Below are 27,953 nucleotides of genomic sequence, written 5' to 3'. Positions count from 1 at the left end.
AAGTAATGAGAAAGAATAAAAGAGTTTCTACATTTAATCCACAAAACACAATACATGAACATACACAAGGTAATAACATAATACATGATCTGAGCATTTGTGGTTCTTTTGAAGAGAAAAACACACTCTTGTAGCATTGATTTAATAAATGCTGAAAATGTAATTGAAATGTTTTCATCATAATAATCATGCAAATACAACATATGTACTATGGCGCTAATTATTAGCTGCTCACATCAAACAATATAGAGAATTACTTCGTAAACAGGTGTCTGAAAACGCATAATACAGAAAGCGTTACATGAAATGTACACAATTCATACATAAAGACTGTCTTCAGCAAAATGTTATGAGTGAACCAAAGCGAAATTCAAACGTGCTTCATACCAAATTTTTCAGTTTTTTTCTAGTGTAGTTAATACATATTTACTGATAATTAAATGAATCATTCCTAATCCACAGTCTGTTTCAAAATATGCTGAAAAAAATATGTGCAGGTTTTGTAGAAGGTATCTGAAAAAGAATTCCTTTCCCGTAAAATAAAGCTTCCATGTCGCAAACTATAAGTAATGTGTATGCAATATACGCATCATAGCAATCTACATATCACGTTTTCCTCTGGAAATGACACACGATCGCCAATAGTTTTCTACATGTAATCTTTTATTCTAGCGTATTACTTCACCTATCATGCATGCACATAAACAATGTACACTGTCGAATCAATAGTTGCATTTCTTTTTCCAAGTGATTTTTGCTAAAACCACTTGAAAATGTACCATAATATATTTTTATATACATGTATATATATTCAACTTTTAATCTGAAATAGAAATGCAGTGTAGACTGGGATGAAATAAATTTAAGTTTATGGATATCCATGAAACATTTCAAGATCACGCAAGTTTGGTTTAAAAAATATACATGCCCTCAGCTTAAAATCTATAGGCATATGCCGTATTAAAAAAAAGAAAACGGTATATTAAAGTGCGAACTTTTGCTATCAACGTTTGACAAGAAACCATTTTCAAATTGTTATCTGAAATATATTTCCAATATAATTAGATTATAGTTAGATTAATAATAAAGAAAAGAAAGTTTCTCTTTTAATTTAATTTGAACACATTTCTGTAAAGAACCGGCGAATCTCAATATTAAACCTAAACTTTATTTAGAATGAAGCTATATCAAAGCAAAACAAAGCAAAAAAAACGCTTTAAAACATCTTGAGTAATACACTTATTTACAAACAGATCTTATCAAGAATAACTCAAAATCGATAAGAGATATACATTGCATGATAAAATATTGGCATGACAACTTAAACAATACTATTATTTCTTTTATAAATGTCTGTTAAAATGTCCTCCCGGACCACCTGGTCTAGGTCCTCGCATCATTCCACCTCTCTGATTAAATCCTCCCCGTTGTCCAAACGGAGGTCTTCCACCACCTCTCATTCCACCATCAAATGGATTTCTAGGCCTGAACGGTCGCGGTCCTCCTGGGCCTCCTGGACCCCCAGGACCTCCTGGTCCACCTGGACCCCCAAGACCACCTGGACCCTTGCCTCGTCCAGGACCTTGAAACCTTTGTCCTGGGCCTTGCTGCCCTCTGAAGGGTGGCCTCTGGCCTGGATGACCCCTTGGACCAGGACCTCCCATTAAGGGTTGTGGACGACCTCCATGACCTCCTCTTCCATCAAATCCACCTCTGCCTCCATCAAAACCACCTCTTCCACCATCAAAACCACCTCTGCCTCCATCAAAACCTCCTCTGCCTCCATCAAAACCTCCTCTGCCTCCATCAAAGCCACCTCTTCCACCTCCAAATCCACCCCTTCCTCCGCCTGGACGATCATCCTGCATACCATATCGGCCGCCAGGTCTATCCTGGTTAGGTGGACCACGTTGGTTCCCCATACCCGGCCTATGGTCATTAAAATTTTGCTGATTTGGTTCATGCTGCCCGTCGAAATCATTTGAAGAAAACGCATCTCGTTTATTATCAGTGTTTTGCCATCGTGGACTGTTCATGCCAGGACGACTACTTTCCTCTGGTTGTGCGGGAACATCAATATTTGAAGCTGAAGACTCGCCTTCTGGAGAAGGAGATGGCGGTGCATCATCTGATGGTGTGTCCCATTTACTTGGTCTCCTCCTTTCACGTTTAGGTTTATCAGATTCCTCTGCTTTGAAACTGGGTTTATTAGAAGAATCTTGACTTCCTCCACCCTCACTACCAGATTCACGTCTTGTATCTGAAGATTCAGCACCGAAATTTCCAAACTGTCCCCTATCCGCTTCAAAATTTTCCTGCTGAGGCCTTCCCCTGGAGTTATCAACGTTCTGATTTTGTCTCTGTCCTGAATATTGCTTCTGTCCTCCATACTGAGTCTGACTATCGGATCTGTAAGAGTTCTGTTCCTCTTGCCGTCCAAAGGATTCCCGCTGATTTTTTTCCTGTGGAAATTTTTTTTGTGAATCAAATGGCTGCCTTGGTCCAGAAGAGAACTGAGAATCAAACGAATCGTGTTGTCTCTGTTGGGGTTGTTTTTGAGGAAACTGAGACTCTGAAGGTTGATTGCGAGATCCTGGTCTGTTATAAGACATCTGATTTCCAAATCCTTCTTGTTGGCGAGAGGGCTGTTGCTGTTTTTGCGCCTGTTGCTGTTGCGATTGTTGCTGCTGCCAAGAATTCTTCCATCCATCTGCTGAACTATTGGACTGACGATCCCCTCTGTTTAAAGCAGATTCTGCAGTTTCCTGACTTTGGGGTTTGCCATCTTTTTCTTGCCATCCCTGACTTCTCAAAACGTCTACAACACTTGCATGTTCCGGAGGAGGTGGAGGCGGTTGCACTGCAGCCTTCCTCACAAAATTTTGATCTCCTGCCGCAATCAAACCTGCACCAGTCATTTGACTCAAGCCACCCCGATCCATGAATGCAAATTGCTGCATATTAGCATAGGCAGCAGCAGGATGTCCTAACAATGACTGTTCCCCAGGTACTTGCGGAAGTAATCCGAGACCTTGTGGAAGACCTTGAGGTAAGCCCTGAGGTAAGCCCTGAGGTAAGCCCTGGGGTAAGCCTTGTGGTAAGCCCTGAGGTAAACCTTGAGGCAAACCTTGAGGCAAACCTTGTTGCAGAGTTTGTTGTTCCATAAGGGCTTTAGCTTGAGCAGCCAACCCTGCATATAGTCCAACACCTCCATACTCGGCCCTTGCCCACTGATGTTCCTGTTTTGGCACAGCTTGTTGTGGTCTCTGTTGAGCTGCTAGTAGAGCTGCGTACTGACTTAGAGCTGCAGCCTGAGGTTGTTCTTCCTCAGCATACTCTTGCTTTAGTAAATCCAAACCACTCGCACTGGTAGCAGTATCATACCTTGCACGTTTCTCTGTAGGTTCAGAGCCTTTAGAACCATGATGATCACCCCTACCTCTAAAGTTTGATCCATCTGCCGGAAAACTTCCCCTGAACTGAGTAGTGTCTTGTGTACGACCTTGACCTGGCATTGGTGGTCGGTCCTGACCTCTGTATCGATCAGGAAACTGACCACCTTGACTAGGAGCTTGGTAACCTTGGCCCTGTAAGAATAGCGAAAATATGTTACCCTTGATGTTACCTACCAAAACATGTTTTAAGATAAAATGCTTTCTGGTCTGTACCCATATTTTCATCTTTTTTTTTTTTTTTTTTTAATTCTTCTTTTTTTTGCTTGTTAATAAATTACCTTTCAAGTAGATAATATCTCACTGGAAATTAATCAAAGTTAACATTTTATCTAAAAAACATTTATCTAATTTGAAAGAAAAGCACTTTATCTTAAAACACCTGTTCCTTTCATATAAATTGTTATAGAAGCTATAAGTGTTGCTACTTACAGCAATTATTTCTGCAAGTAAGAACATTTTTTACTTATTACAATTTCCTGTGTCATTAACAGATATGGTTTCCACCTCTTCAGTGTCTTATTTATCATGTCATTATTGATGTCCTTATGATTTCCGGAGTCAATGACATGTTTCCACCTCTTCGGTGATATATGAGTGTTGTGTTTGTGCTATAAATATGTTACGATATGTATGTTTAATCAATGAAAAAATGTTACAGTAGGGCAAACTATGTTTTGTAGTGTTTTTGCTTTCTGAAATATGTAATTTTTTGCAATATAAAAAGAAACCAAATTTTATGATAACTCAAATTGCCTTTTTTGGTGACAAATCAGACTAAGTGTAAAAGTTGAGGATGTGGTGATCTACCAACTAACAATGATTTTAAAGCAAACCTACTGCTAAAAAAATGTAAATCTGAGCATGCTAAAGATGTAATCAACCCAAGCCCATTTAATATCATGCAAAAACATAATGCAAAGTGGAAGATAATTTGAGGAAGTAGTTTCTTGCCACATCAGTCCTAAATAATTTACAATTCTGAATCAATTTTGAAAGGTTCAGAAACTTTTTTCAAAGTATCATGCAATTGACATGTAGTTGTCACAACATTGTTTTCTAAAACTACTTCAATAAAACAGCGAAGAAAAAGAGAATGGTGTTCGAAATCTAACATATTTACATAAATGCGCTGATTAATTCAAAGACAATCTTATTATCTCTCCAGAGCAAACTTTGTTTCCACATAATATACACACCAACCATAATTTAGATCAAAAGTTTCTCAATAATAAACACACCAACCATAATACGAATCACATTTGTACTACCATGCTATGTTTAAATCGTCAGAAGTTTTGCAGACATCAACATCCATTAACATCAGAATGAACAAAAGATGTAACAAACTAAACCTACAACAGTGAGTGTTTAACAATTCAATACAAACAGCTTATCAGGTACATGTGTTGAACTATCACAGTAATACAAAAGAAAGAAGATAATATGGCAGTAATATATGAACTTCTTTCTACAATAAACAGCATAAGCAGCTGCCATAACATCTAAATGACTTAAAGTGGTCCAGCTTATTTTGGCAGTTAAGGTCCTTAATTGTTGGTTGCCATGTCATAATAACTAGCACAGAGATAACACTGGCGATAACTGTACAAAAACATAATTGTTATTGTGATTCAATTACTTGAACAGGGCATGCAATTCCATTCATCTCTTCCTTTCCAACTATTCTATCTCAACCTTCATTACTTTCTCTTTCCAACTATTTTATCTCAAACTTCACTATGTCACCAAAATTGTCTTTTGTCTTTTAACCCGACTAAATACTTCGATCTTGACACCAGAACCAGGGCTCACATTTGTTTCAAAAATTGCAAAAAAATATATACAATTTTATAGAGATTTACTAACACGCATTGGGTTGGAGATTAACTTCAGAATATGAAGTGTGGAGAGCATTTGATGTTACTTTCAATCTATTTACCTTATTCACAATACTTATTGAATATATCAGATATTTAATTAAGATAGCAATCTCACTTAAAATGTTAATTCAAGTGAGTGTTTGAAACGGTCAAAAGTAATCAAATGATATGGATTAGTTGTATTTAAAAGCTGCATACTAAATGCTTCATATCACTTGATATATCTCGCATTTGTCATAAAATAAGTTAATGCTTTTAAATACATTGAAGTTTACACAATTTTTCTAAAAAATATGATTTTATTAGGTATTAAAAAAATAGCGAGGTAAGCCAGTGAGGTAAAAAGTTAACACATATCAGATGCCTAACTGACTAACATTCAAATTAAAGTAGCAAGAACATTGTATTATTTTCTATTATAGTTTTACTGATGAAGTATTTAAAATTGATGAACCTTACCAAGATTGTATTTAATAACTATGAACCTTACAGAGATGTATGAAGAAGCTTGAAATGTTCCAAATAACAATTACATCAAACGTAAACTCAAATCATTTTCCCAATAAAAAAAGAATTAATTGCCCTGGCGAAGTTGGAATGTTTTGCCATCACATCATAGTCCTTTAGGGATCAATAAGACACATGCATTACTGTAAAGTGCATTGGTTGTTTTAAGGACATCAGATGAAAACTCAAGGACATGCTGATTAGTTAGGTCTGTAATGCTCAAATTACAGATACAATGTTCTGTAAAAACAAATGTAGTTACCAGCTGAACGTGACATACATGCACAACTTCAAATGCTGATGATAAGCACTAACCAGTTCCAAGGAAATCAGAAACTGAGATACTAATCTAGACAAGAATGTTCTTGGCAAAATATATAAAGGGCAATGTTTATACAAATTTTCTGTAAGAAAATATGATAAGCATTACATATGCCCAACTAGATAGGATGGTGATGATAAGGTTTATATACATTTAATGAATTGGATGGGAATTAAGAGAGTTATTCCATTTTTAGGAACATTGTGCAGGAAAAGTTAATTCATTAGTACATAATTATGTTAATTAATTACTCATTTCATTGTATAGTTCATAGGTAAGTGTGTTGAGAATTCCGATTTGCAGATATTGAAGAGAAACAGCTTACAGATAAACTGGCTACAGACATGGAAAATATACCATTATTTCTGGATATTAGGAGTGGTTTGAGGCCTCTACATAACAGTCAAATGAAAACTTTCTAGGGAAAACTAATAACATAAGCCAACAGACAACAAAGCCCAGGTGACAGAGTAAATGTACAATCTGCTGCAAAATATCTGAAAGTTGGGGGTGTTTGTTATGGGGTTTTGTTATGTATGGATTCCTCCTGAATACTAAATGTAACATCCTTATAAAGGGCAACTACCCTCCTACAAAGTGTACATTTATGAGTATTACATCATGTTGATAATTTACCAATGTCAAACACAGTTGAATGGTTACCTTGTTATAGAACTGTAACTTTTGAAATGTTGTAAAAGTATAGTGTACATATATTTTCTTATTTTCTATAATTTATACGTTCATATCCCAATGGTATATACATCTTTTCTGTTCAAATAACCAGAGAAAGCTAATACTGACATTACAAACACAATTATTATAAAATGATTTAATATCAAACCTAACTACTAATGAATCTGAATCTAGAATGAATCTGAATCCATATAGCATAAACAAATGTGTGTGCACCTCACTCAAGTCTGTGTACATCACATCTTATCATCTCCACTGTACTATTTTATACTTCTCCCTGATCACTAAAACTAGCATGGTCTCTCACTGAGCTTTGGTATTGAACTTAAGTTATTATTTCAGGCTAACATAAAATGAATACATACTTGTATGCGTAAAGGCAAATCAAATATCAGCCTTTATTCTGTGAACATTTTGTTTATGCGTATTTTATCTAAGAATGTCAACAATTTTATGTCATTAGCTAGCATGGCACTTTGTTGTATTTTCCACACATATTTTTAGGTACAAACTATAGAATATTACAGTTTACTTACTTATTTTTTTATCGTAATATACCATGTATTGTAATATATGTTCCTAAGGAATTAATTTGATACTGTTACATTGGTTTGTAACTAGATATAATTTTAAAAGATCTGTAGCAAGTGGTAACAAGCTTTAACACAAATAACATTTGTCTGTATACATTCATTAATTTAATTCATCAGAATAGTCAGGATAAAGCTGGTGTGAATTTCAGTCACACCAATATAATAATAAATATTTCCGTTATACTGATATATATATATATATATATTTCAAATCAACACACAAGTTCAGAATTAAATTTTTACACTTTGCTATAACCTGAAAAAGAACCTGAATGTGTATTGCAGAAACGTTGAGGTTGAGATGATACTGATGTATAGGACAATACTGATAGCTACTGCAGTTTTAGATGAACCCTTTTTGCTGTTTTAATATAAACTATTTCATCTGGAATAACAAATAAGTAAATTGTTTTTAGTAGTATACAGTATTAGGCTGTTTTGTGATCCAGATTTAGTTTGTTATCAATATTTTCTTATTATATTAGTTTCTCAAATGTATATCCTTTTAAAATTGTTTATTGAGATGAAGTATACTATTTTACCTGAAATAAAATGACATCTACAGCAACCACCTCAAAAACATTAGATGCCCTAGTTTTCATTTCCTTAACATTCTGTGCCTTAATTTATTTTTGAAAGCAAATGTGTATGTTAAAAACTCTCAACATTAACATTGTTTTCATATTTCACTAAAATGTTCATAAACCAGTTAAGGAGCATATATTTCTAATGGTCATGCCCTTCAAGCCAGAACAGATAAAAGCCCAGTGCTAATAATGCCTCATTCAGGGTGGTCTGAATTATCATTGCTATGACATAGAAGATTTAAAATATAACCGAATTGATAAAATACTTGTATAAATGTGTACACATTGGTCTGGAAGGAGTATAGAATAATAATGTTATATATTGATATGGAATTATAATTATGCAATATAAATCAATATTATGACATAGCTGAAAACATATTTAGTGAAAAGGGTGCTACTATTACAGCAGACATTTTGTCAAGTTTATAAATATTACCAACAAGTGGTACATATACCATGTGAAATTCCTAAAATTATGAACTGAAGAACAGTAGGCTACATATATAATGTATATATGTATGTGTGTACATCATATATATTTCATTTTCCATTTCAGTATCACATCAACACTTAGCAATAATTTAAGTGAAATGTTGAAGTGATTATACAACTATATGGGTGATTACATATGCAATAATGTGGTCCACTCAGCAAAGATCTTGGTAACTGATAATTCAGGATTGTGAAATTTGTAAGCGAAATTCTAGTCACGAGTAGTTTGTATGTGTAGACATAGTAGGCCAATAGCTATGAACTGATTCTTTATTGCTGGACATACATCTTACAATTTTAAGCCAGAATGTGCATAATGATGACTACAATCATTATAGAATGAGGCTAGAGGTAATATCTATACAGTCTACAACCAATGGAAATGAGATGAACCTGTAGTGCTAGAACAAAAATCAAAATGCAAACACAAATCATGCTACCAGCATCCTAATGGTTGAAAAGAAAATACAACAGACTGAAATAAAAAAATACTAAATATGTGTTGTTTGAATATGTGTTAAATTATAAAGACAATTTAATGAAGCTGCCATGTAAATGGAATATTTATGACAATTATTATTTGGAGCTAGCTGTTCCTGTTCTTTAATGAAAGAAAAGAAATCAGGTTTACATATTTAACAGTTTAGACTTTTTATCACTCAAGGTTACAGTGCATTCTTTATGCAGTGTATGGTAAAGCTTAATATATTACATTTTCAATTGTATAGAAGTTTGTTAAGTTTCAGAAGTAAACACAACTGAAGACTGAAATGGAAAATACTTTTGGGTGTACGAAAAGCAGTATAAACAATAATCCAGAATGTCAAAAATACGATTTAAACTTGAAGTGTTAGTTTTTGTTTATTTCATTTTTTTTCAAAATCATAACATTCATAGTAATTATTTGTTGGTTATATTAGTTGAGAAGCAACCAAAAAACAAATATGTAAAAAGTCCATACTTCATATTAAGATCAGAGGTTTAAGTAAAACTGACAACACAGATGTCCCAACTATCTATGTATATGGAAGAAGCATATGCAACAGGTAAGAAAACAATACATAAATAGTCTGAAGCGGTAACGTACAAAACGTCTGTAAGTTATCCAACAACCACACACAAATTACACATTGAAGTGGAGAAATGACCAAAACTGGAAATTAAACATGCAACTGTGAGTGCAATGCCCACTGAAACACCCATAAATGTGAAAGTCTAGAAAGAGACCACCAATCTAATACCAACAACCTATATCTAAAATTAAATTGTATGGAATATATGTATATATGTGTATAAAAAACATAATTAGTATCCAAAATACCATGAAAACCCATGGACATAATAAGCGGATAACAAAATAAGTGCATATCAACATGTACAGGCAAACTCTAAATCAATGTAAAAAAAGAGGTAAACGATGTGAAATATATCTATCTGTGAGTAAATGCAATAAAACAGGTTTGGATGAAACCAGATGTAGAACTGAAACCAAGGTGTGGTCACTCCCTTCATCACGGATCCTTCTCTTACCTGTCTTAGGTCTGCTGGTGGCTGAAATGGTCGGTTGTCTCTTCCAAATCCTCCTGCACCTCCTTTCCGTGGCGGCCTGTTAGCAATGCCTTCCTGGTTGTAGCTGTAAGAAAACAGTCATGATTTTCCCGCAAAACTTTGTTCTACCTCTTATACTTTAAGTGGTTGCTCTTTAGTAATACCAAATCTTTTGTGAATGACATGTGAGTAACGTACTACATTGTACATCAAAACACCCACAGCTGCAAATATAATGATTTTAAATCAAATAGTCTTCATCAGGATTGTTTCTCCTCTCTGTAATATAATGGCAGAGAAGTGTCCAAAGAATATTATAACGGAAAATAGAAATATTGTGTTATGGCTTCAATAACCTTGCCCTCTATAATTAGGGTAAATAAAAAAGAGAAAGAAAGGCTGATATACATATAGGATGAATAGAGTTTTTACAATCTGCTGTTAATTGAAATCATGGAAAGAATAAAAACATAAGTGTATGCAAAAGTATTTCAGTTTGACCTAACTCGGTTATATTATTCAAAATCTGTAAGGCAATTCTGAGAAAAGGCTCATATTAATGAAATATTTTTGCCTGCAACTATAAGGAGATGCCACCCATTACTAAAATGTTTTGATACTTGCCTCATGGAGAAAAAATGAATTTTCTAAGATGAGTGTAATGCTGATATGATGTTATTATTGTATTATTCAATTAAACATATTGTGTTGCATCCTCCTACCAAACAACTAGGATACTTCTGGTTAAACATGTTATAAGGGAACTTTTGATTTGTTTTAGGTGCAACACAAAAAAGGATAGTGTTTGGTTATCACTCACAGGTTAAACTAAGCCAGGCCTAAACTCCCCGCCATGCAGATTTATTAACAAGTATCATGACCAATTTCCTTGCAAAAACAGTAAAAATAACCAGATACTTTGAATGCTCATTTCTAAAAGCTATTATTATGATGACTGATGGAAACTTTTAATGTATTAGCAATATTTTCATATTCTTGTAATTTACTTGGGAGTTATAATGCAGCTTTTTGTAGCTAACATGTATGTATATGGAGACAATGATCTTACAACTGATATAAATGTAAAGTAATTCTGAGCGATTTCTGTTAGCATAAATTCTGAATCTTGACTTTTGTTTTTGCAGCAGCTATACCTCTGAAATACAGCACAACTTTTACTTGTAACTCACTATACTTCACTTAACTAACTACCCTCCAGATTTATTTTCATACTCAAATTGATTCTATATATCTGGCTGAAAAGTAAAATTTCATACCGATAGTCTCTACTTTTCACTAGACCACTACACTTAGTCTAGTTCTAAGAGTCAAAACAATGCCAATCTGTTATTCAAATCACATGAAATTGCTAAAAAAAAAAGGCATTCAAAACAACTTGAAAATATTTAATACGAAGTACCCTAAATCTACAAAAAGAATTGTTTTGCACAACTGCATAACAAAACAATCAAGTCAAATATGCATACAAATCTCTAGGTTTGAATTGAAGTTTTGAATTTGATTTTTAATATAATAACAGGAGATGAGAGCTGAAGTTATAACAGGAAATGAACAGTAACAATTTACTGAAATATTTGCTTGATACACCCACACATAAAAAAAGTGACTAACAAAAGTAGAATGATAGACAACTGTTACAGTAGTAAAGTATCAATGGTCCATTACAAATATTCACTAACTTAAATACTGGTATAATGTCTTAAACAACATATAAAAGTTATATCAGTCTTGAGGGAAATGAAGCCTTAATATATTTAATAAGTCATTTCTTTTCAACATCTTTGAATTTGTCTATGATATGTGTACATATTTTGCAAATTGTATGTGCATATAAACAAAACAAAAACTTATTATAAGTGATACTAAATGTATCGAAATTGAATCTGAACTCTTATTTTAGATTACATCAAGTATATGAATCCAAGCTGTTATTTTAGATTACATCAAGTATATGAATCCAAGCTGTTATTTTAGATTACCCCAGCTATATGAATCCAAACTGTTATTTTAGATTACCCCAGCTATATGAATCCAAACTCTTACTTTAGATTACCCCAGGTATATGAATCCAAACTCTTATTTTAGATTACCCCAGTTAATTGAATCAAACTCTTATTTTAGATTACCCCAGTTATATGAATCCAAACTCTTTAATTAGTTAACTCCAGGTATATGAATCCAAACTCTTATTTTAGATTACCCCAGTTAATTGAATCGAACTCTTATTTTAGATTACCCCACTTAATTGAATCAAACTCTTATTCTAGATTACCCCAGGTAATTTAATGTCTTTAAATACTTTTATATGATATCAATTTAATTGAGGACTAAATTTCAATAAAGCTGGCATCAGCACTCAATCATCATCTGGATTCATCAGAAAACGTTGGTTATTAGTTTGGGGGTTTAATAAAACCAACAAGGAAAAAAGATCACGCAAGACACGCATAAAGAAAAAAAAACAGTAAGTGAAATAGCTTGATATTATGTATGGTGATGTAGAGGCATTTTAAATAGATACAAAAAAATCTACAAAAACTAACTTCATTAACTATCAATCAAATCTGAAATAATTATTTCAATCATTGGCTAACATATTTTCCATTCACATCCTGCATTATGTAATTTTCTCAAGTTTTGTTTAATTCTGTAGCATGTTACAATACATGTGCAGACTGCTGCAAAACTTATTAAGATTAATAACAAAGAAATTTATTATTAGAATTATTCTATAATTATAATAAACATTAAACTGAAGTATATGATCAAATTCTGAATAGAGGGGTCTTAACTGAACAAAACACTGTGGATTGTACTAAATAGGTGGCTCGTGATTTGTTATCAACAAATTTTCTGTGAAAAGGATGAATGTTTTGTGAAAAGGATGAATGAATGATCTTCTAGAGAATGAAATGTATTGGTGATTTCTGGACTTTTAATGAGGACATACCAATCAAGTTTTTGAGATTTATTTCAACTTCAAATCATTCAGTCATGATACAGTTATTATATGCTAAAGATTCATATTCCATATTTGTTCATATTACTGATTATGCAAGTGATATTTGTCTAGGTACATTGTCCTTGGTACAACTAATTTCTGTTATAATAGAAAATGAAAATATGATAGCTTATTGTACCATTGATTTCTTAACCAATTAACATGCTTGCTATTTGACTGAAACAAATGAACATATTGAAACATCAGCTGGGAAGTAATGAAAGATTTTGTGCACATGACTTCAGTTATAACTTGGGCCTCCCTAAAAAAATTGAAAACCTCCACTCCTTTTTCACTTCGACATTTAAAGACTTTTAGGCAATACATTTTGTACAAGTCTGTGAGTGGGTCAACTTGGACTTGAGCCAATTTTCTCATAAAGAAACTTATTATGTTTACTAAAACCGTGGTCATAAAATTGCACAACAAATACACACCACACATTAATGAGCAGAGCTATATGCTATATGACTTATTTAGTAATTAGAGCTATAACTTATTTATACATAAGGAAACTTCAATGTATCAAGATTGATTTTGATGAATATATTTGATTTCTAAATTTCACAACTTAAATATGCAATCTAATAATTGAGGAAAGTATGGTGAAATACACAATAGACATGATACATTATATAAATATAATGTGTGTATCAATTTAGCTATTATGAAGCTGCTGGAAAAAGTAAGCATGCTGCACCTGCTTGACTTAGGTAAAAAAGAGCTGCTGAAATATGGCCAAGCTTCTGTTTGCCAGGTGATATTGCAATAACATCCAAAATACATTACTAATAATAACTGATAAAATCTGAAGACATATTTACTTTTTAGAAAGTGAAGCCTAATGCATGCATAATATCTCCCGATTTTGTTACAGCCAGACTAGAATAACAACCTGGCACATTTCCATTTTATTATCTGATATATGGGAGCTGTTTTCAATGATATAATCTAATCAGCCATATGTACTCATTCATATTACAGAATGTTAAGCAGAAATTGCCACTCTCTACATTGTCTGGACAGGCATATTGTATTTCAATACTTAATTTGCTTCATCAGAAAATATATATATCTTTATTTTGTATAACATATTGTATTTCAATACTTAATTTGTTTCATCAGAAAATATATATATCTTTATTTTGTATAAGATTTATCTAAACTTTCCAAAGTCACTAAAACTAAACTGAATTTGAACTGGGCCTGATCAGGTCAGATGCCCCAACACCAGTTTGAGGATGGGTAGAATCTCATAGGTTTTAACCCCAGTATTCCATCATGAATTTTCACTGTAAATTCCAAAATCAGCTACCAGGTAACCTTTAACTTTTATTGGATTTCAATCACTTTAATGAAAATAAACATATTTATTGTATACTTGTATTCTGAATGAAACAAAGAACCTTATTATATATGCTTCCCAGAAACTGACTCCCCGATTGTTGGCACTGCCACACATACCAAGCGCTGCTGTGAATGTAGAGAGTACTTACCCTTCCACCAACACCTGGCACTTTTCTCTTGGTAATTCGATAAAATCTATTCTATCAAACAAGTCATCATTCTCTGCCGGTAGTTTGAAATTCCCTTTCATTTCTAGAACAGCTGACTCTGGTACAAATTTACCTGTCAATGAAACATCTGTGTAGTAGGATGTCTATGTATGTAATTTACACTGATCATCATTTACCAGTTCACATCAGAGTAAATACTTTACAAATTCAGATCACATAATAAACAAGGTAAGAAATGAATTTGGTGTTTTTGTAGTCATAAGATGGATAGTATTGTGTACACCCATTTTTTCAAGACAAATCCATTTCAGCAGCTAGTTGTAAATGATAGAACGATTAACTTTAGAATTGGTATTCAGTAAAAACCATGTACTGATCATTTCAAATGCATTTTTAAATTAGCAAATGTGTTAAAAAATGTCTGGGTATAAACTGTTATAAAATATCAAATGGTGGCCATATTGGATTTCAAATTGGCTCCAAACAAGACTTTGTCTAGGAAAAGTGAACAGAATTTGTGTTTAGAGTGCAGATTTTAAAGATTGTATAAAATGTACAGGATCATAATCCTGGCACCAAAATAGAAAATCCTAGCTTAGAATTGGAAAATTTACAAACCTTTAAGTGACCTGAAGCAACATGCTGTCACAAATCTAGAATTCAATATTTTGCATGTTGTTTTAAGCTTTCAACACATATAACCCTTGTAACCTTAATCATTTATTAAGTATCAAAGCTAAAAAAACAAATATTTTGTGCAGGTTTTTCTTTACCATCTTCAACAGTCCGCTTTTCAGATCTGCGTTGTATCTCTTGATCATCTGGTTGTATTACTGCTGCAATCCTATAGAATCCATTGAAATTCTTCATCTTTCTCCTCCTAGCTGATGGGTACACATTGGTCTGGTCCAGAATATAATTTCTGTTCTTTTTACATCCTACACAAAAGCAAACATTTAAAGTTACTAAAGTCAACAATGGCACCAAATATCAGTGTATTTTCTCATGTTTCATCTAGATCTATTCTTAACTTATAATGGTCAACATATGACCGTTGAACTTGACCAATGTCCAGTACAGTTCCTATTCTCAGAACTCTGTATCATGTTGACATGGCTTATAAAGGTGTATATAAAGTAAAATAGCAGTGATGCTACTTCCCTTTGAATGTTGTGGGGTCAAAATAATTATAAGTACAATAACATCTTGTCTGCCAGCTGTGGAGATAATGGTCAGTACCTGTTTCAAAAAGTTTGTTGAGAGCTTTTGTTGCTTTATCGATGAGAACATCCCAGCGGCCATGATAATTATTCTTCCTTGGGAGACCCATCACTTTCATCTTATCAATAAGTGTGTCTGTACCGATGATGTTGTAGCGCTTTTCTATTTGAGTTTTTGCCATGTTTACCCCCCAGGTAGTTTTACCAGCACCAGGAAGACCAATGATCATTATCATCTGCAATAAAATGTTACATTGTTACTTCTGCTACATATCTTAAATTACTTAAGAAATAATTAACGATGATTCGTGTATTATTGCAGGATATACAACGAGGACGAGGATATTTTGCAATTAAACTAATAACGAAGGCCGCAGGCCTAAATTAATAATTAAAATTGCAAAATATCCAAGTCCGAGTTGTATATCCTACAACAATACACGAGTCAAAGTTGATTATTTCTATTCTACCATGTACTGTTTAGTTCTGAGATCTACCTCTTCCTAATAGAAAAACGGCAAAGAAAACCCCGGGAAAACCTTGTAATTTATTTCTTGAGTATTGCATTATTTTGTTGATAAAGTATACATTTCTTTACATGCACTACAATCAAGAACATCTATCACATGGCATTGATTTTAAAAATTTAAATAAAATAGGGATGAAAAAAAAAGCAAGTGCAATCAATGATTGCGAAAGCTCACCGGCAGCAGCAATCACACTATGCATTCATTTTTTATGTATGTATAAGCATGTCATTTTGAAATTGTATGTCACATAATATCGCTCCTAGACCTCTAATGGATGTATAAACCAAATAAGAAGGGTGTGGACTTACAAGCTTTTCAAAACTAACCCCCAAAATCTTTAAAGTGAGTTTTTGTGTCAAAAAAAGTAAGTCCACTAAATAGTAAAATGCCAATTTTTTTTCTGCATGATTTGCCACAGCATCACTCCTGGATTTCTAATGAATGTATAAACCAAAGTAGAAGGGTGATAGGTGTATACTTTTGGACTTACCCCCAAAACTTTAAAGTGAGTTTTGGTGCCAAAAAAGTTAAGTCCACAAAATGGTAAAATGCGAAAAAATCACAATTTTTTTCTGCATGATTTTGCCATAACATCACTCTTAGACCTCTAATGAATGTATAAACCAATTTAGAAGGGCATGAGGTGTATACTTTTGGACTTACAAGCTTTCCAAAAACTTACTCCAAAAACTTTAAAGTTTTGGGGTGGGACGCCGACACCGACATGACAGCATTAGCTCTCGGTTACTCGTAACCGGTGAGCTAAAAAGCGGCCTTCGTAGGATTCAATCTCGTGTCGTGATAAAAAGATAAGAGACTAACCTATTACCCCACTCGGCTGCAGTAACCGTATTTATAATGGGTGAATATTAGATACATAAAAATGTAACAGCTGTGACTCACGAGCGTGTATTATTGGCAAATAATACATGATTTAAAACGAATCAAAACTAGCGTTGCATAGCAAACATGGTAGAATGTATGTTATATCAGTTTAGCTACGATAGCCAGAACAAATTAACAAAGAAAGCATGTTATGTTTGTGCATAAAAAACGAAAGTGTTAAACTTCTATCCTCCATGACAACAAAATGAAATTTCTGAGAGACAGCATCAAATCATTTTGATCTGGTAATGAAGACAATGTATCTGTTGGCTACAATATCTCTAGATCTACTGTAAGACACTTAGCCATAATGATGCCATAAGAAAGAAGACATCAGTTATGTAGATTTTGTTATGTGTATGTATTTACCTCACAATCTGACTTCTTTGCCGGGGCTTCAAGGCCTTTGACTCTATCTATGGCAAGGAAGTGACTGATGTAGTTATATCCTGGGGGAGGCGGATACCAAGGACCTTCTTGACCAAAATTTATTCTGAACCTAAAATCAAATTCACAAGTAGGAGAAAATTCTAATTTTCTATCTTGAAATATTTCAATTGAATACATATAAATGAAAATTCAAATGTTTGTTGGTACCTATCCTGCAAAACTGTCATGATATAAAATATGAAAGTCCTAGGCATGTTATACCAATGACTTTGTAGCTTATGCAAACTAAGTATCATATCATTTATATTAATAAATGCACGAGAGAATCTGCAAAATATCTTAACAAAAACATTCAACTCAAAATTCAGAAAACGTTAATTTGACTGCACAGAATTGATGTTTCACACAGAAGGAGCTTCTGTGCATATATCAGTTAAAACTATCAGTATCATATCTTTATTAGTAAGAGTTTGGCAATCTCTGCAAAAACAATTGTTAACCAAATTTGTGACGAATAAAAAACCAGTATGTATGAATTGTAACAAATGCTTCTAGTCTAAAGGCAAAATAAACAGAGCAGCATTAAACTTGCCTGCAATTTTTAGAAAGAATGTGTGGAAATAAGGCAAAATCTTTTTCTCCTGCTTTGAAATTATGCAGAGATGCTGCGATGCCGAGCCATTGTCCATTTTTGGTGTAGGAAATTGTGGGAGGTCGAGAGTCCAGATCTAACAATGTGCCTATGATATCTCCTTGGCTGAACTGCTCCCCATAATTTTGGAATTTACAATTCACAGAGAATTTTCCAGTTCCTCCATAACCATAAGAATATGGCTCCTCTCCTGAAACATAAAAGATAATTAAAACGTTTTTCCATGCAGACATAATTTTCAATATTCATCTTTTTTCCCTATAATTTTGTTATTTTTGTTTTGTGACCATATTTTCATTTTATATCAAAATTTCATGTCTTTCAAATAAAAAAACACCATACATTTGAGGTATGTGTATCTCTCTAAATACTGGGTTTGTACCTAATTGAAAAGATGATCGGTCTATAGACCATCCTATACGAAGTACATGAGGGTTTGTTTCTTGGTGGTCATCTCCAAAGTCTGTAGGAAGGTTTTCTGTCACTTGTATTTCATAGTATACCTACAAATTTCAACAGAACCATACATAGTATTACATCAAATGAAAAAGCAAACTTTTATAAAGAGCAATATGATAGATTAGTTATAAAACAATCTTTTCACCAGAAAGATTAGTATACTGCATATTATTTTCAAATTGAAAGCACTTATACTTTTTCAATATATATGTGTCAACATATAATATATTACTACAAAAATGCAATTACAATTTTACATATAAATTGTTTCTTATTATTTATTTATCAATTAATAATAAAAGATATTGATCGATAAAAAAATGTTTTCTGGTTATTTAATGGGATGACAAAATGGCAAACGATATAGCTGGTTATTTTTGTGGGTCAAACATTTCACAATTTTCATTTAAAAGTAAAGAATTAAAATTTTGCTCTCTGACTATATAAAAGGATATCTAATGTTTTGCAAGTATTGCTTCCCATGTTGAATTACATACTGTTTAATACATGAATGTTGATAAAGTATATATCACTACCAGGAAGAATTTGCCGGTTTGAAAATATATATATATGTAAGCATATATTCTGTTCTGAACAAATTGTATTATTTACTTTTGTTTTATTATTTCATAGATCAAAATTTCAAGACCATGTCAATGGCCAGCAAAATGCAAAAAATATCATTGGCACCATTATAACCAACTATACTTTCAACTTAATTCATTTATACGGTATTATGATAGTATTATTGGCCTACCTTTCCTCTGGTAACACCATAGGTTGCCCTAGCTCCAGCCCAACAGAAATTGAAACCTGAGGGATTCACCATGGGTTGAGCACCAAACCTGTAAAAGAGTATCTCTCAAAATCAATCCAAACATTATGTTAATACTGAAAACAATTTACAATCCTGATCACAAACTTATTTCATTTTTAAAAGTTTGCCATAAATGTATGGATTTTCTTGAAATGAGACTGCTTAAGTTTCAAAATTTCAGGGCTTCTGGCATGGTAGGATTAAAATTTTAAAGAGTCAGTGACACTCAGTTCTGTAATCCTGAGAGTCTAATCTAAATCCTGAATAAAACATTTTCAAGTGTTTATTTTTTAAAACTAATGTATATATCAGCTGATAAATACATGAAAACAATAACATTCAGATGATTTACTATATATAATTACTCTCCAAATTGATTATCTTAAAAATTTTTATCTGATTTGAATTACATGATTAATTTTAATATTTTATTCATTGTATTGAATCAAACTAATCAATTCAAATATGAACTAAACAAGAGGCCCAGAGGGCCTGTATCGCTCACCTGGTTTCATGAGATATGAAACAAGAGAACTATGCTTAAGTACATTTGTCACTGGTATTGCTATGTCAATATATCATAAGCATTTTATATGGACGTACATGAACATTGGTTTTATTGTAATTCTAAAAATATCAATTTAGCCAAATTGATCACTTTTAGCCCTGCCCCTCAGCCCCCGGGAGGTCAGCCCCACCAATTGTACAATTTTGAATCTCTACCCCAAGGGGATGCTACCAGGCGAATATGAGCGATATCCATTGCTTAGTTTCAGAGAAGAAGTTGTTTATATCAATTTAGGCAAATTGACACCTTCTGGCCCGCCCCTCAGCCCCCAGGGGGGTCAGCCCCATCATTTGTACAATTTTGAATCCCTACCCCAAGGGGATGCTACCAGTCAATTATGAGAGATATCCATTGCTTAGTTTCAGAGGAGAAGTTGTTTATAACAATTTAGCCAAACTGGCCCCTTTTGGCCCCGCCCCTCAGCCCCAAGGTGGTCAGCCCCGTCATTTGTACAATTTTGAATCCTTACCCCAAGGGGGTGCTACCAGGCAAATATGAGAGATATCCATTGCTTAGTTTAAGAGAAGTCGTTTATATCAATATAGCCCAATTGACCACATTTGGCCCCGCCCCTCAGGCCCCCGGGGGGTCAGCCCCATCATTTGTACAATTTTGAATCCCCACCCCATAGTGATGCTACCAGGCAAATATGAGTGATAGCATTGCTTGGTTTCAGAGAAGAAGTCGTTTATATCAATATAGCCCGATTGACCTCATTTGGCACCGCCCCAGAGGTCCCCAGGGGGTCAGCTCCATCATTTGTACAATTTTGAATCCCCACCCCATAGTGATGCTACCAGGCAAATATGAGCGATATCCATCGCTTAGTTTCAGAGCAGAAGTCGTTTATATCAATTCTGTAAAACTGACCCCTTTTGGCCCCGCCCCTCAGACCCCAGGGGGTCAGCCCCATCATTTGTACAATTTCAAATTCCTACCCCAAGGTGATGCTACCAGTAAAATATGAGAGATATCCATTGTTTGGTTCCAGAGAAGAAGTCAATTATATGAATATAGCCAGATTGACCACATTTGGCCCGCCCCTCAGGCCCCTGGGGGGTCAGTCCCATCATTTGTACAATTTTGAATCCCAACCCCATAGTGATGCTACCAGGCAAATATGAGTGACAGGCATTGCTCTGTTTCAGAGAAGAAGTCGTTTATATCAATATAGCCAAATTGACCACATTCAGCCCCACCCCTCAGGCCCCCGGGGGGTCAGCCCCATCATTTGTACAATTTTGTATCCCCACCCCATAATGATGCTACCAGGCAAATATGAGCGATAGCCATTGCTTGGTTTCAGAGAAGAAGTCGTTTATATCAATATAGCCAGATTGACCACATTCAGCCCCGCCCCTCAGGCCCCCGGGGGGTCAGCCCCATCATTTGTACAATTTTGAATCCCCACCCCATAGTGATGCTACCAGGCAAATATGAGTGATAGCCATTGCTTGGTTTCAGAGAAGAAGTCGTTTATATCAATAGCGCAAAAATGACCCCTTTTGGCCCCGCCCCAGAGGCCCCCAGGGGGTCAGCCCCATCATTTGTACAATTTTGAGTCCCCTACCCATAGGGATGCTTCTGACCAAATTTGGTCAAATTCTGATGTGTGGTTATGAAGAAGAAGTCAATTGTTGACGGACGGACGGACGACGACGGACGGACGACGGACGACGGACGACGGACGCAACGGTATGGCATAAGCTCACCTTGGTCCTTCGGACCAGGTGAGCTAATAAGAATTAATTCCGATAAATGAATGGAATGATTTGGATTCTAAATTTCATATGGCTTAATATACCTCTTAATAAATGATATAGATATTATATTAGCATATCACAATTTTCTTGATTAAAAAATTATTTATACATTTTATTTATCTGTAACTTTTAATTATCAATTCTTAATTATTTTCAGTTTTATTTTCAGAAAAAATGGAAATCAGTTTTTTTTTTGTTTTTAACTTGAACTACATAGTAGCTGATACTCAAGCATATGACAATAAAAACATATAATTAATCAAAGTTACATTAAATTTTATATACAACTTTTCTTGAAATTTACACAGTGATAGACCTAGTCAGCTTACAAAATGGAGTTGTCCCATCTAAGATGTTTGTATAAACAAAATAATTAATCCTATCTTGCACGATGTCAATGGATTATGATTTTCACGACAAGGATGATCTTTTATGGGAAGTGTGTTATAGTGCTTTAGCAATGGTAGAATTATCTTTTGGAAATAATTAAAGGCTTGTATATTATGCTTATCCTATTCTATTTTTTGGCGATAAAAGGAAGAAACATGAATGATTAACACTTCCCATCCTGTCAAATGCAACTGATGCATACAAGTCACTTGAGGTCTTTTAATTGCAATCAATCACTGTCCAACCTAGCTAGCATGTGTCCCGACCGAATTTAATGTGTTTCTGGGGATGGGCATGCAAAAGTTTTTAAATTTTGCAACAAATTTGACATGAGGTCTCAGGTCAATGAATACCCTTGTGACCTGAATTTGAAAACTTGAGAACGGATCTTGGAAAGGTGTTGTAACAGAGACAAATCACTGTCTATCATTCATACTATCACTGCAATGAAATAGAAGTTGGGAGGATGACGAAGAGATGTCAAAATGTTATAATAATTACAGATGCTGGGGATTAGTGTGAACTCCCTTTTGTTTAGTTGGTAGCTCACTGCTCTATATAAATGAAACATATTTTTCAACCTCTGAAGTGGTTTAAAGTTGTTTTTTACATAATTTTAAACAACAATTTCTCTGATTTGTAAAACACGCAATCACAGGATTATAAAAAAGCTTTAAGAGGCATCTAAACAGCAAATCCAGTAAAAACATTGATATTTTACAGGCCTATAAATTCCTACTATGGTGTAATTTCACAGAAATTACTTGAACTTTTAGTATGTTTCATGGCAAACCGTGGAACTTGCTGTTGACATGTAATTTGTTAAGCTGTTTGTAAATTTCAACAAAACATATATATAAGAAAAATGCATGTTTCAGGGGGGACATAATTAACTCATTTGTATCCCATATATTACACAAACTTGCCCTGTCGTTTTGCTCATAAGTGTCTAAAGCACAAAATAGGAGCATTGGTTTGACCAGCTTTGACGTTATTATATGTATAAACGCTGTTTTTGTTTTGACCTTGAAATGCATGCGGTCATGAATGATATCACAAAAATATGGCATATAAGGAGATATTTAAAACACAAAAAATTCTCTTATTAGACAATATAAAGAATTCTTGAAGTGGCAAGAAGACTGCTTTTAGGAAAAAATGTTCAACCGTTGAGTTTGGGGTAAAATATGCCTATTTCTGAAAAAGGCCGCAAACTCACCAGTTTAACAATTTGACTTTAAAAGGTCCTTCTTACTATGATCAGATGTCTTAAAAGTATTATATAGGAGCATTTTTATTAACTGAAATGACTCCCTTTAAGCCATATTTGTGTAATATTATTCACAGCCGCCATTTTCATTTCAAGGTCAAAACAAAATAAATGTTTATACATACATACAGTAAAATCCGGTCAATCAAACGCTCCTATCCTGTGCTATAGACACTTGTGAACATAGCAGCTTGGCTATTTTTCTGGTTTGGTCATTGGCGTGACTTTGAATTATTCCATGCTACATCTTACCACAAAGTTATTCTATAGAAGAAACTGGTAGCATCTACAGCAAATTATTGGTGATTGTAAGAAGCTACATGTCCAAACAAACATTTTGGTATATTACATGACTATTTTTGTGCAAATCTTTATATATTTATTCGTGTTTGAAATTCAACATTATTCTGCTATATAGATGACCCTTAAGAACTTACCCATCTTCATCTATAACAAGGTTGAGATCTGAGTTATAATCATCAAGCTCCATTTTAACATTAACATCATAAGATCCAGCAGCCTCTTTTACATCTTGTTGACCAATAAGTTGCTGCTGCTGAGTTTGTTGCTGTTGTTGAGCTAAGAGAAGCTGTTCACTGCAAAGTCAATAAGTTGTGTTTAAAGGCATAGGCATAGCCAGGGTCAGTTTCAGACGAGGTCACCTTGTAGTAGTTGGTGACCTCACTGAACAACATATGGAAGGCCCATTGCATGCCATCCAGTGCAATAAGGGTAAGGTATTGTTCTAACATGCTAACTCTGAAATGTATATGTCACTAGAGCTGAAACGAATGTTCGGCAATGAATACCAATTCCCTGAATATTCGAATAGTGGAATCGTATTCGAATATTCGGTACAATATTTACTTCCCTTACTCTGTTGATCTGAATCATGTACAAACGTTCCATTTGAGTTTGGGAGCATTTCCAGCTAAATTCCAAAAATTCTTAAGCAGAATGTAAGCTATGCTTAGGGGTTAATTTTAACATACAAAGGTTCTATACATCCAACATAGCAAATCATCTCCAGGTCAAACTCATTGAAAATGTGTTCAAATGTCAGATTTCCGTTCCAATCCAGCATTCAGTTTAACATAAAAATACATGTATATACAACTTTTTTGATATGAATATGTTCCAAAAGGTGTGAATGAAAAGATATAAACATTTTTCTGACATGACATTGTTAATAATGTACCGTGCTGCTATCTTTCATATCCGTACTGTGTAAAGTACTGTCAACCATGTGGTGTGCCACATGCATTATGTCAGTGTCAATAAAACGCTTTGAAACAATAGCAACATTCCTGGTTACAAGTGCATAACCGGCAGAGGAACATTTTCCATGTCGACAGTTCGTGGTCGTTTTATTTCATGTTATTTTACATACGGACCCAACGTAATGAACATTGATTTAATTTTATTATTTATTGGTATTGCAAATATTCTTCTCTTGACATTGACAATATGACAGACACAAGCTCTTCAATCAGGTAGGCCAGCCATGTTTACGTTGTCGTCAATAGGCGAACTTGGTGATTTTTTTACGATTATTAAAGTAATCTTCCGACCTAGTTCTTGCCATTCTTCAGTTCTATATATCATTGTTACTTATTTAAAGCTTTTCAGTCGTCTATCAGAAATAATTACATTTTCTTTAGTATCGACTGTACACTACCGAATATTCGAATACTATTCGAATGTACCAAACGAATATTCAAATGGCAAAACCTGCTATTCGTTTCAGCTCTGTATGTCACATACTCTGTATCTTAATCACATTCTGTAAAACTAATTCCGTGAAAAACAAAATATCCTACAAATTATATGATAATAGCAGTTTTAATGTAAGCCTTATTTATTTGAAGACATATTGCCTGTAAGTTATGTTTCCTTACCTGAGACCTATTGGTGCACCATACATGGCCTTCTGGCTAAGTGTCTGCATATCTAATGCTGCTGAGGTCACTGGAAGCATTGGGGGTGTAGGAGCCCCCTGAACACCTGCTACACCTTGAACACCTGATAATGCCTGTATTCCTGGCACACCCTGAAGGCCAGCCACACCTTGCATACCTTGAATGGCACCTTGAAATGATGTAACAGCTGGAGATGTTAAAATACCTCCTTGTGTACCAAATCTGGCAGCAGTTGTGGCACCTGTAGCAGAGAGTGGCATCTGTACCCCAGGAAGAAAGGCTGCGCTGGGTTGAGCAGTTCCTCCTCTGGCCACAGCTGGATGTGGCATCCCGTGTGGCAAGCGTACCACCATGTAGGGCTGCTGAACAGACTGTACAGATGGCATCATCATTGGTACAAAACCACCAGGATACTGATTCATTGTTGTTGCTATATCTGAAAGTATAAATGCTATTATAGCCAAAAGAAACATTTATTAATTAAGGAAAGTCTTAAGATTTTGACCCTTGCTGGACTAAAACCTTTTAAAGCCACAAGTCTTTTGGGCTATATATATAGCTAGTTGCCTGATCATTTACCAGCCTAAATGCAAATTTCACAAGCAAAATCAAACTAGTAAAATCAAAAATAGCTTTTCTTTTTGTTTAACATCCTATTAATAGCCAGAGTCATTTAAGGACATGCCAGGTTTAAGAAGTGGAGGAAAGCCAGAGTACCCGGAGAAAACCCATCGGCCTACCGTCAATTCATGGAAATTGTCCCACGTAGGTTTCTAAATCGCAACCCAGAAATGAAGGGCTAGTGATAAAGTGTCGGGACACCTTAACCACTGATCAGCCCCATCAAAATTAGCTAGCCTGAAAAATACTACCAATGTTTTTATATCTTTTGTGAATCAGTGTTGACTGATCATGAAGTGACTACAAGTAAACGTGATGTTTAGTTAAGACGATGTTTAATGTTTCAGACTGTGTTGATAAATATTGATGAAATAAACCAGCATATTACCAACTAGTACAGTAGATAATATCTACAAATATCGAGGGTCACGAGTCAAAAGTCATGCGTCAAAATGACCCGAGGTAGGGATTTTCTGTGCATCAGATTAAATTCTCAGGCGTCAATAACCCGAGGTCTCGGGTTAATGTTTAATTTTAAGTTTACCACTTAATGGTTATATTAACACTTTCTCAATCAGTTGAAAACAAGCATTCATTAAGCCTTAAATGAATATTTCATTCATTACAAACGCAAACCTGACCAAGACTCCATATGTGCTTTACATCAGAATGCTTTGACTTTATCATTATTGTAATACTTTCTGAACTCTAAAATATATACAAACAGCAAAGTGTCATCAAGTGAAACTGAAGGGTGGCAGCTGTAATTCCTTTTCAGCAAAATATGTGATTTTAACTTTTGATGCTTATAGCTACCACCTTTATCTCCTTCTTATGGACATTCATTTTAGGATAAATACAGAATCTACTAAAGTCTTGAATACAACACGTCAATCATGTTTAATAGACTCTTAATGTAATTAAGGTGACCTAATTTGGTGACAGTCGAACTTTGTCACAGTTGATTGACTCTTTTTTAATTAACCCCTACTGTACAGAAGTGTTAGTCAAAATTTGATTTGATCGACATCGAAATGGTTTGATGGAAAAATCGATCGGCTATCGTAATAAGTGATTTACAATCTGTATACATCGGCAACCTTTCGCCTTCAGAATATACAGTATATAGTGTTGTGGTTGTTAACTGATGTCATGTACGATACTCAAAATCCCGAAACTCACCCCTGTGGTCTGGATATAAACAACAACGTCGGTTCAGTACGAAAAAATGAATCGGTTAACACTATTACGGTATAATAAACAACCGTTTTCGTAAGCGTACGAAAACCTCCCGCATTCACGAAAAGGCTGAATAGTAGGCCTACTCATGCTCATGAATATATATACGAACCAAGAATACGATTTACGAGCTCAAATTACATCATATTCATAGCAGCTCAATACGCCATAAGCGGTTGCTACATTTTAAAATATGAATCGCATGAAGCTGAATCATTAAATAAACAATTAATCGACATCTATAACACATTCAGTAATGCACAAATACCTAAATCGGACAAGAACAATGCTTTAGCCCATCCTCGGCTTTTTTTGGTCAATATGGCGTCTGTAAATTTTCCTATCTCCAAGCGAGAAGAGTTCGATAACTCATTTACGGTTATCTCCCCGTCGATAGGAGCTCTAGGCCAAGGGCCGGACAAACCGGTTCGTCAGTGTTTAATTGTAATATTTCAAACATATATCTTGACGGACATGCAAATGTTAATACAGGCCTTGTGAGTCTTTGCCATGGCTCGTCTGAAAACAAAATGAAATTATCAGGTCCGTCTTTATTTCATAAGTTACATTTAACAAAAATATATATCGACATGTCCAGCCAGATCTCT

General features: G+C 34.4%; 1 protein-coding gene across 1 annotated transcript; it reads right to left on the bottom strand.

Annotated features, from left to right (window-relative positions):
* Positions 1–21: 21 nt before the first annotated feature.
* LOC117328686 lies at positions 22–27,680 on the bottom strand. Its single transcript, XM_033886168.1, has 12 exons — positions 27,614–27,680; positions 25,465–25,921; positions 24,004–24,162; positions 19,516–19,603; positions 18,682–18,802; positions 18,240–18,489; positions 17,627–17,756; positions 15,862–16,078; positions 15,396–15,560; positions 14,602–14,734; positions 10,066–10,168; positions 22–3,587 (listed from the first exon to the last, which is right to left on the bottom strand). The coding sequence occupies exons 2-12, from the start codon at positions 25,905–25,907 to the stop codon at positions 1,344–1,346; spliced, it is 4,053 nt and encodes a 1,350-aa protein (XP_033742059.1). The 5' UTR covers positions 25,908–25,921; positions 27,614–27,680; the 3' UTR covers positions 22–1,343.
* Positions 27,681–27,953: the final 273 nt, after the last annotated feature.

This window comes from Pecten maximus, chromosome 1 (assembly GCF_902652985.1).
Source record: "Pecten maximus chromosome 1, xPecMax1.1, whole genome shotgun sequence".
NCBI lineage: Eukaryota > Metazoa > Mollusca > Bivalvia > Pectinida > Pectinidae > Pecten > Pecten maximus.
This window is presented reverse-complemented; position numbering and strand designations above follow the sequence as displayed.

What these genes read in the sequence shown, in the direction of transcription:
- LOC117328686 (XM_033886168.1), bottom strand. Translation starts at nt 25,907, where the DNA reads ATGAATCAGTATCCTGGTGGTTTTGTACCAATGATGATGCCATCTGTA. An exon ending in CCGATCATCTTTTCAATTAG is followed by an intron (nt 18,490 to 18,681) that starts GTACAAACCCAG and finishes TTTATGTTTCAG; the next exon opens with GAGAGGAGCCATATTCTTAT. An exon ending in CAACAAACTTTTTGAAACAG is followed by an intron (nt 15,561 to 15,861) that starts GTACTGACCATT and finishes GCTTTTGTGTAG; the next exon opens with GATGTAAAAAGAACAGAAAT.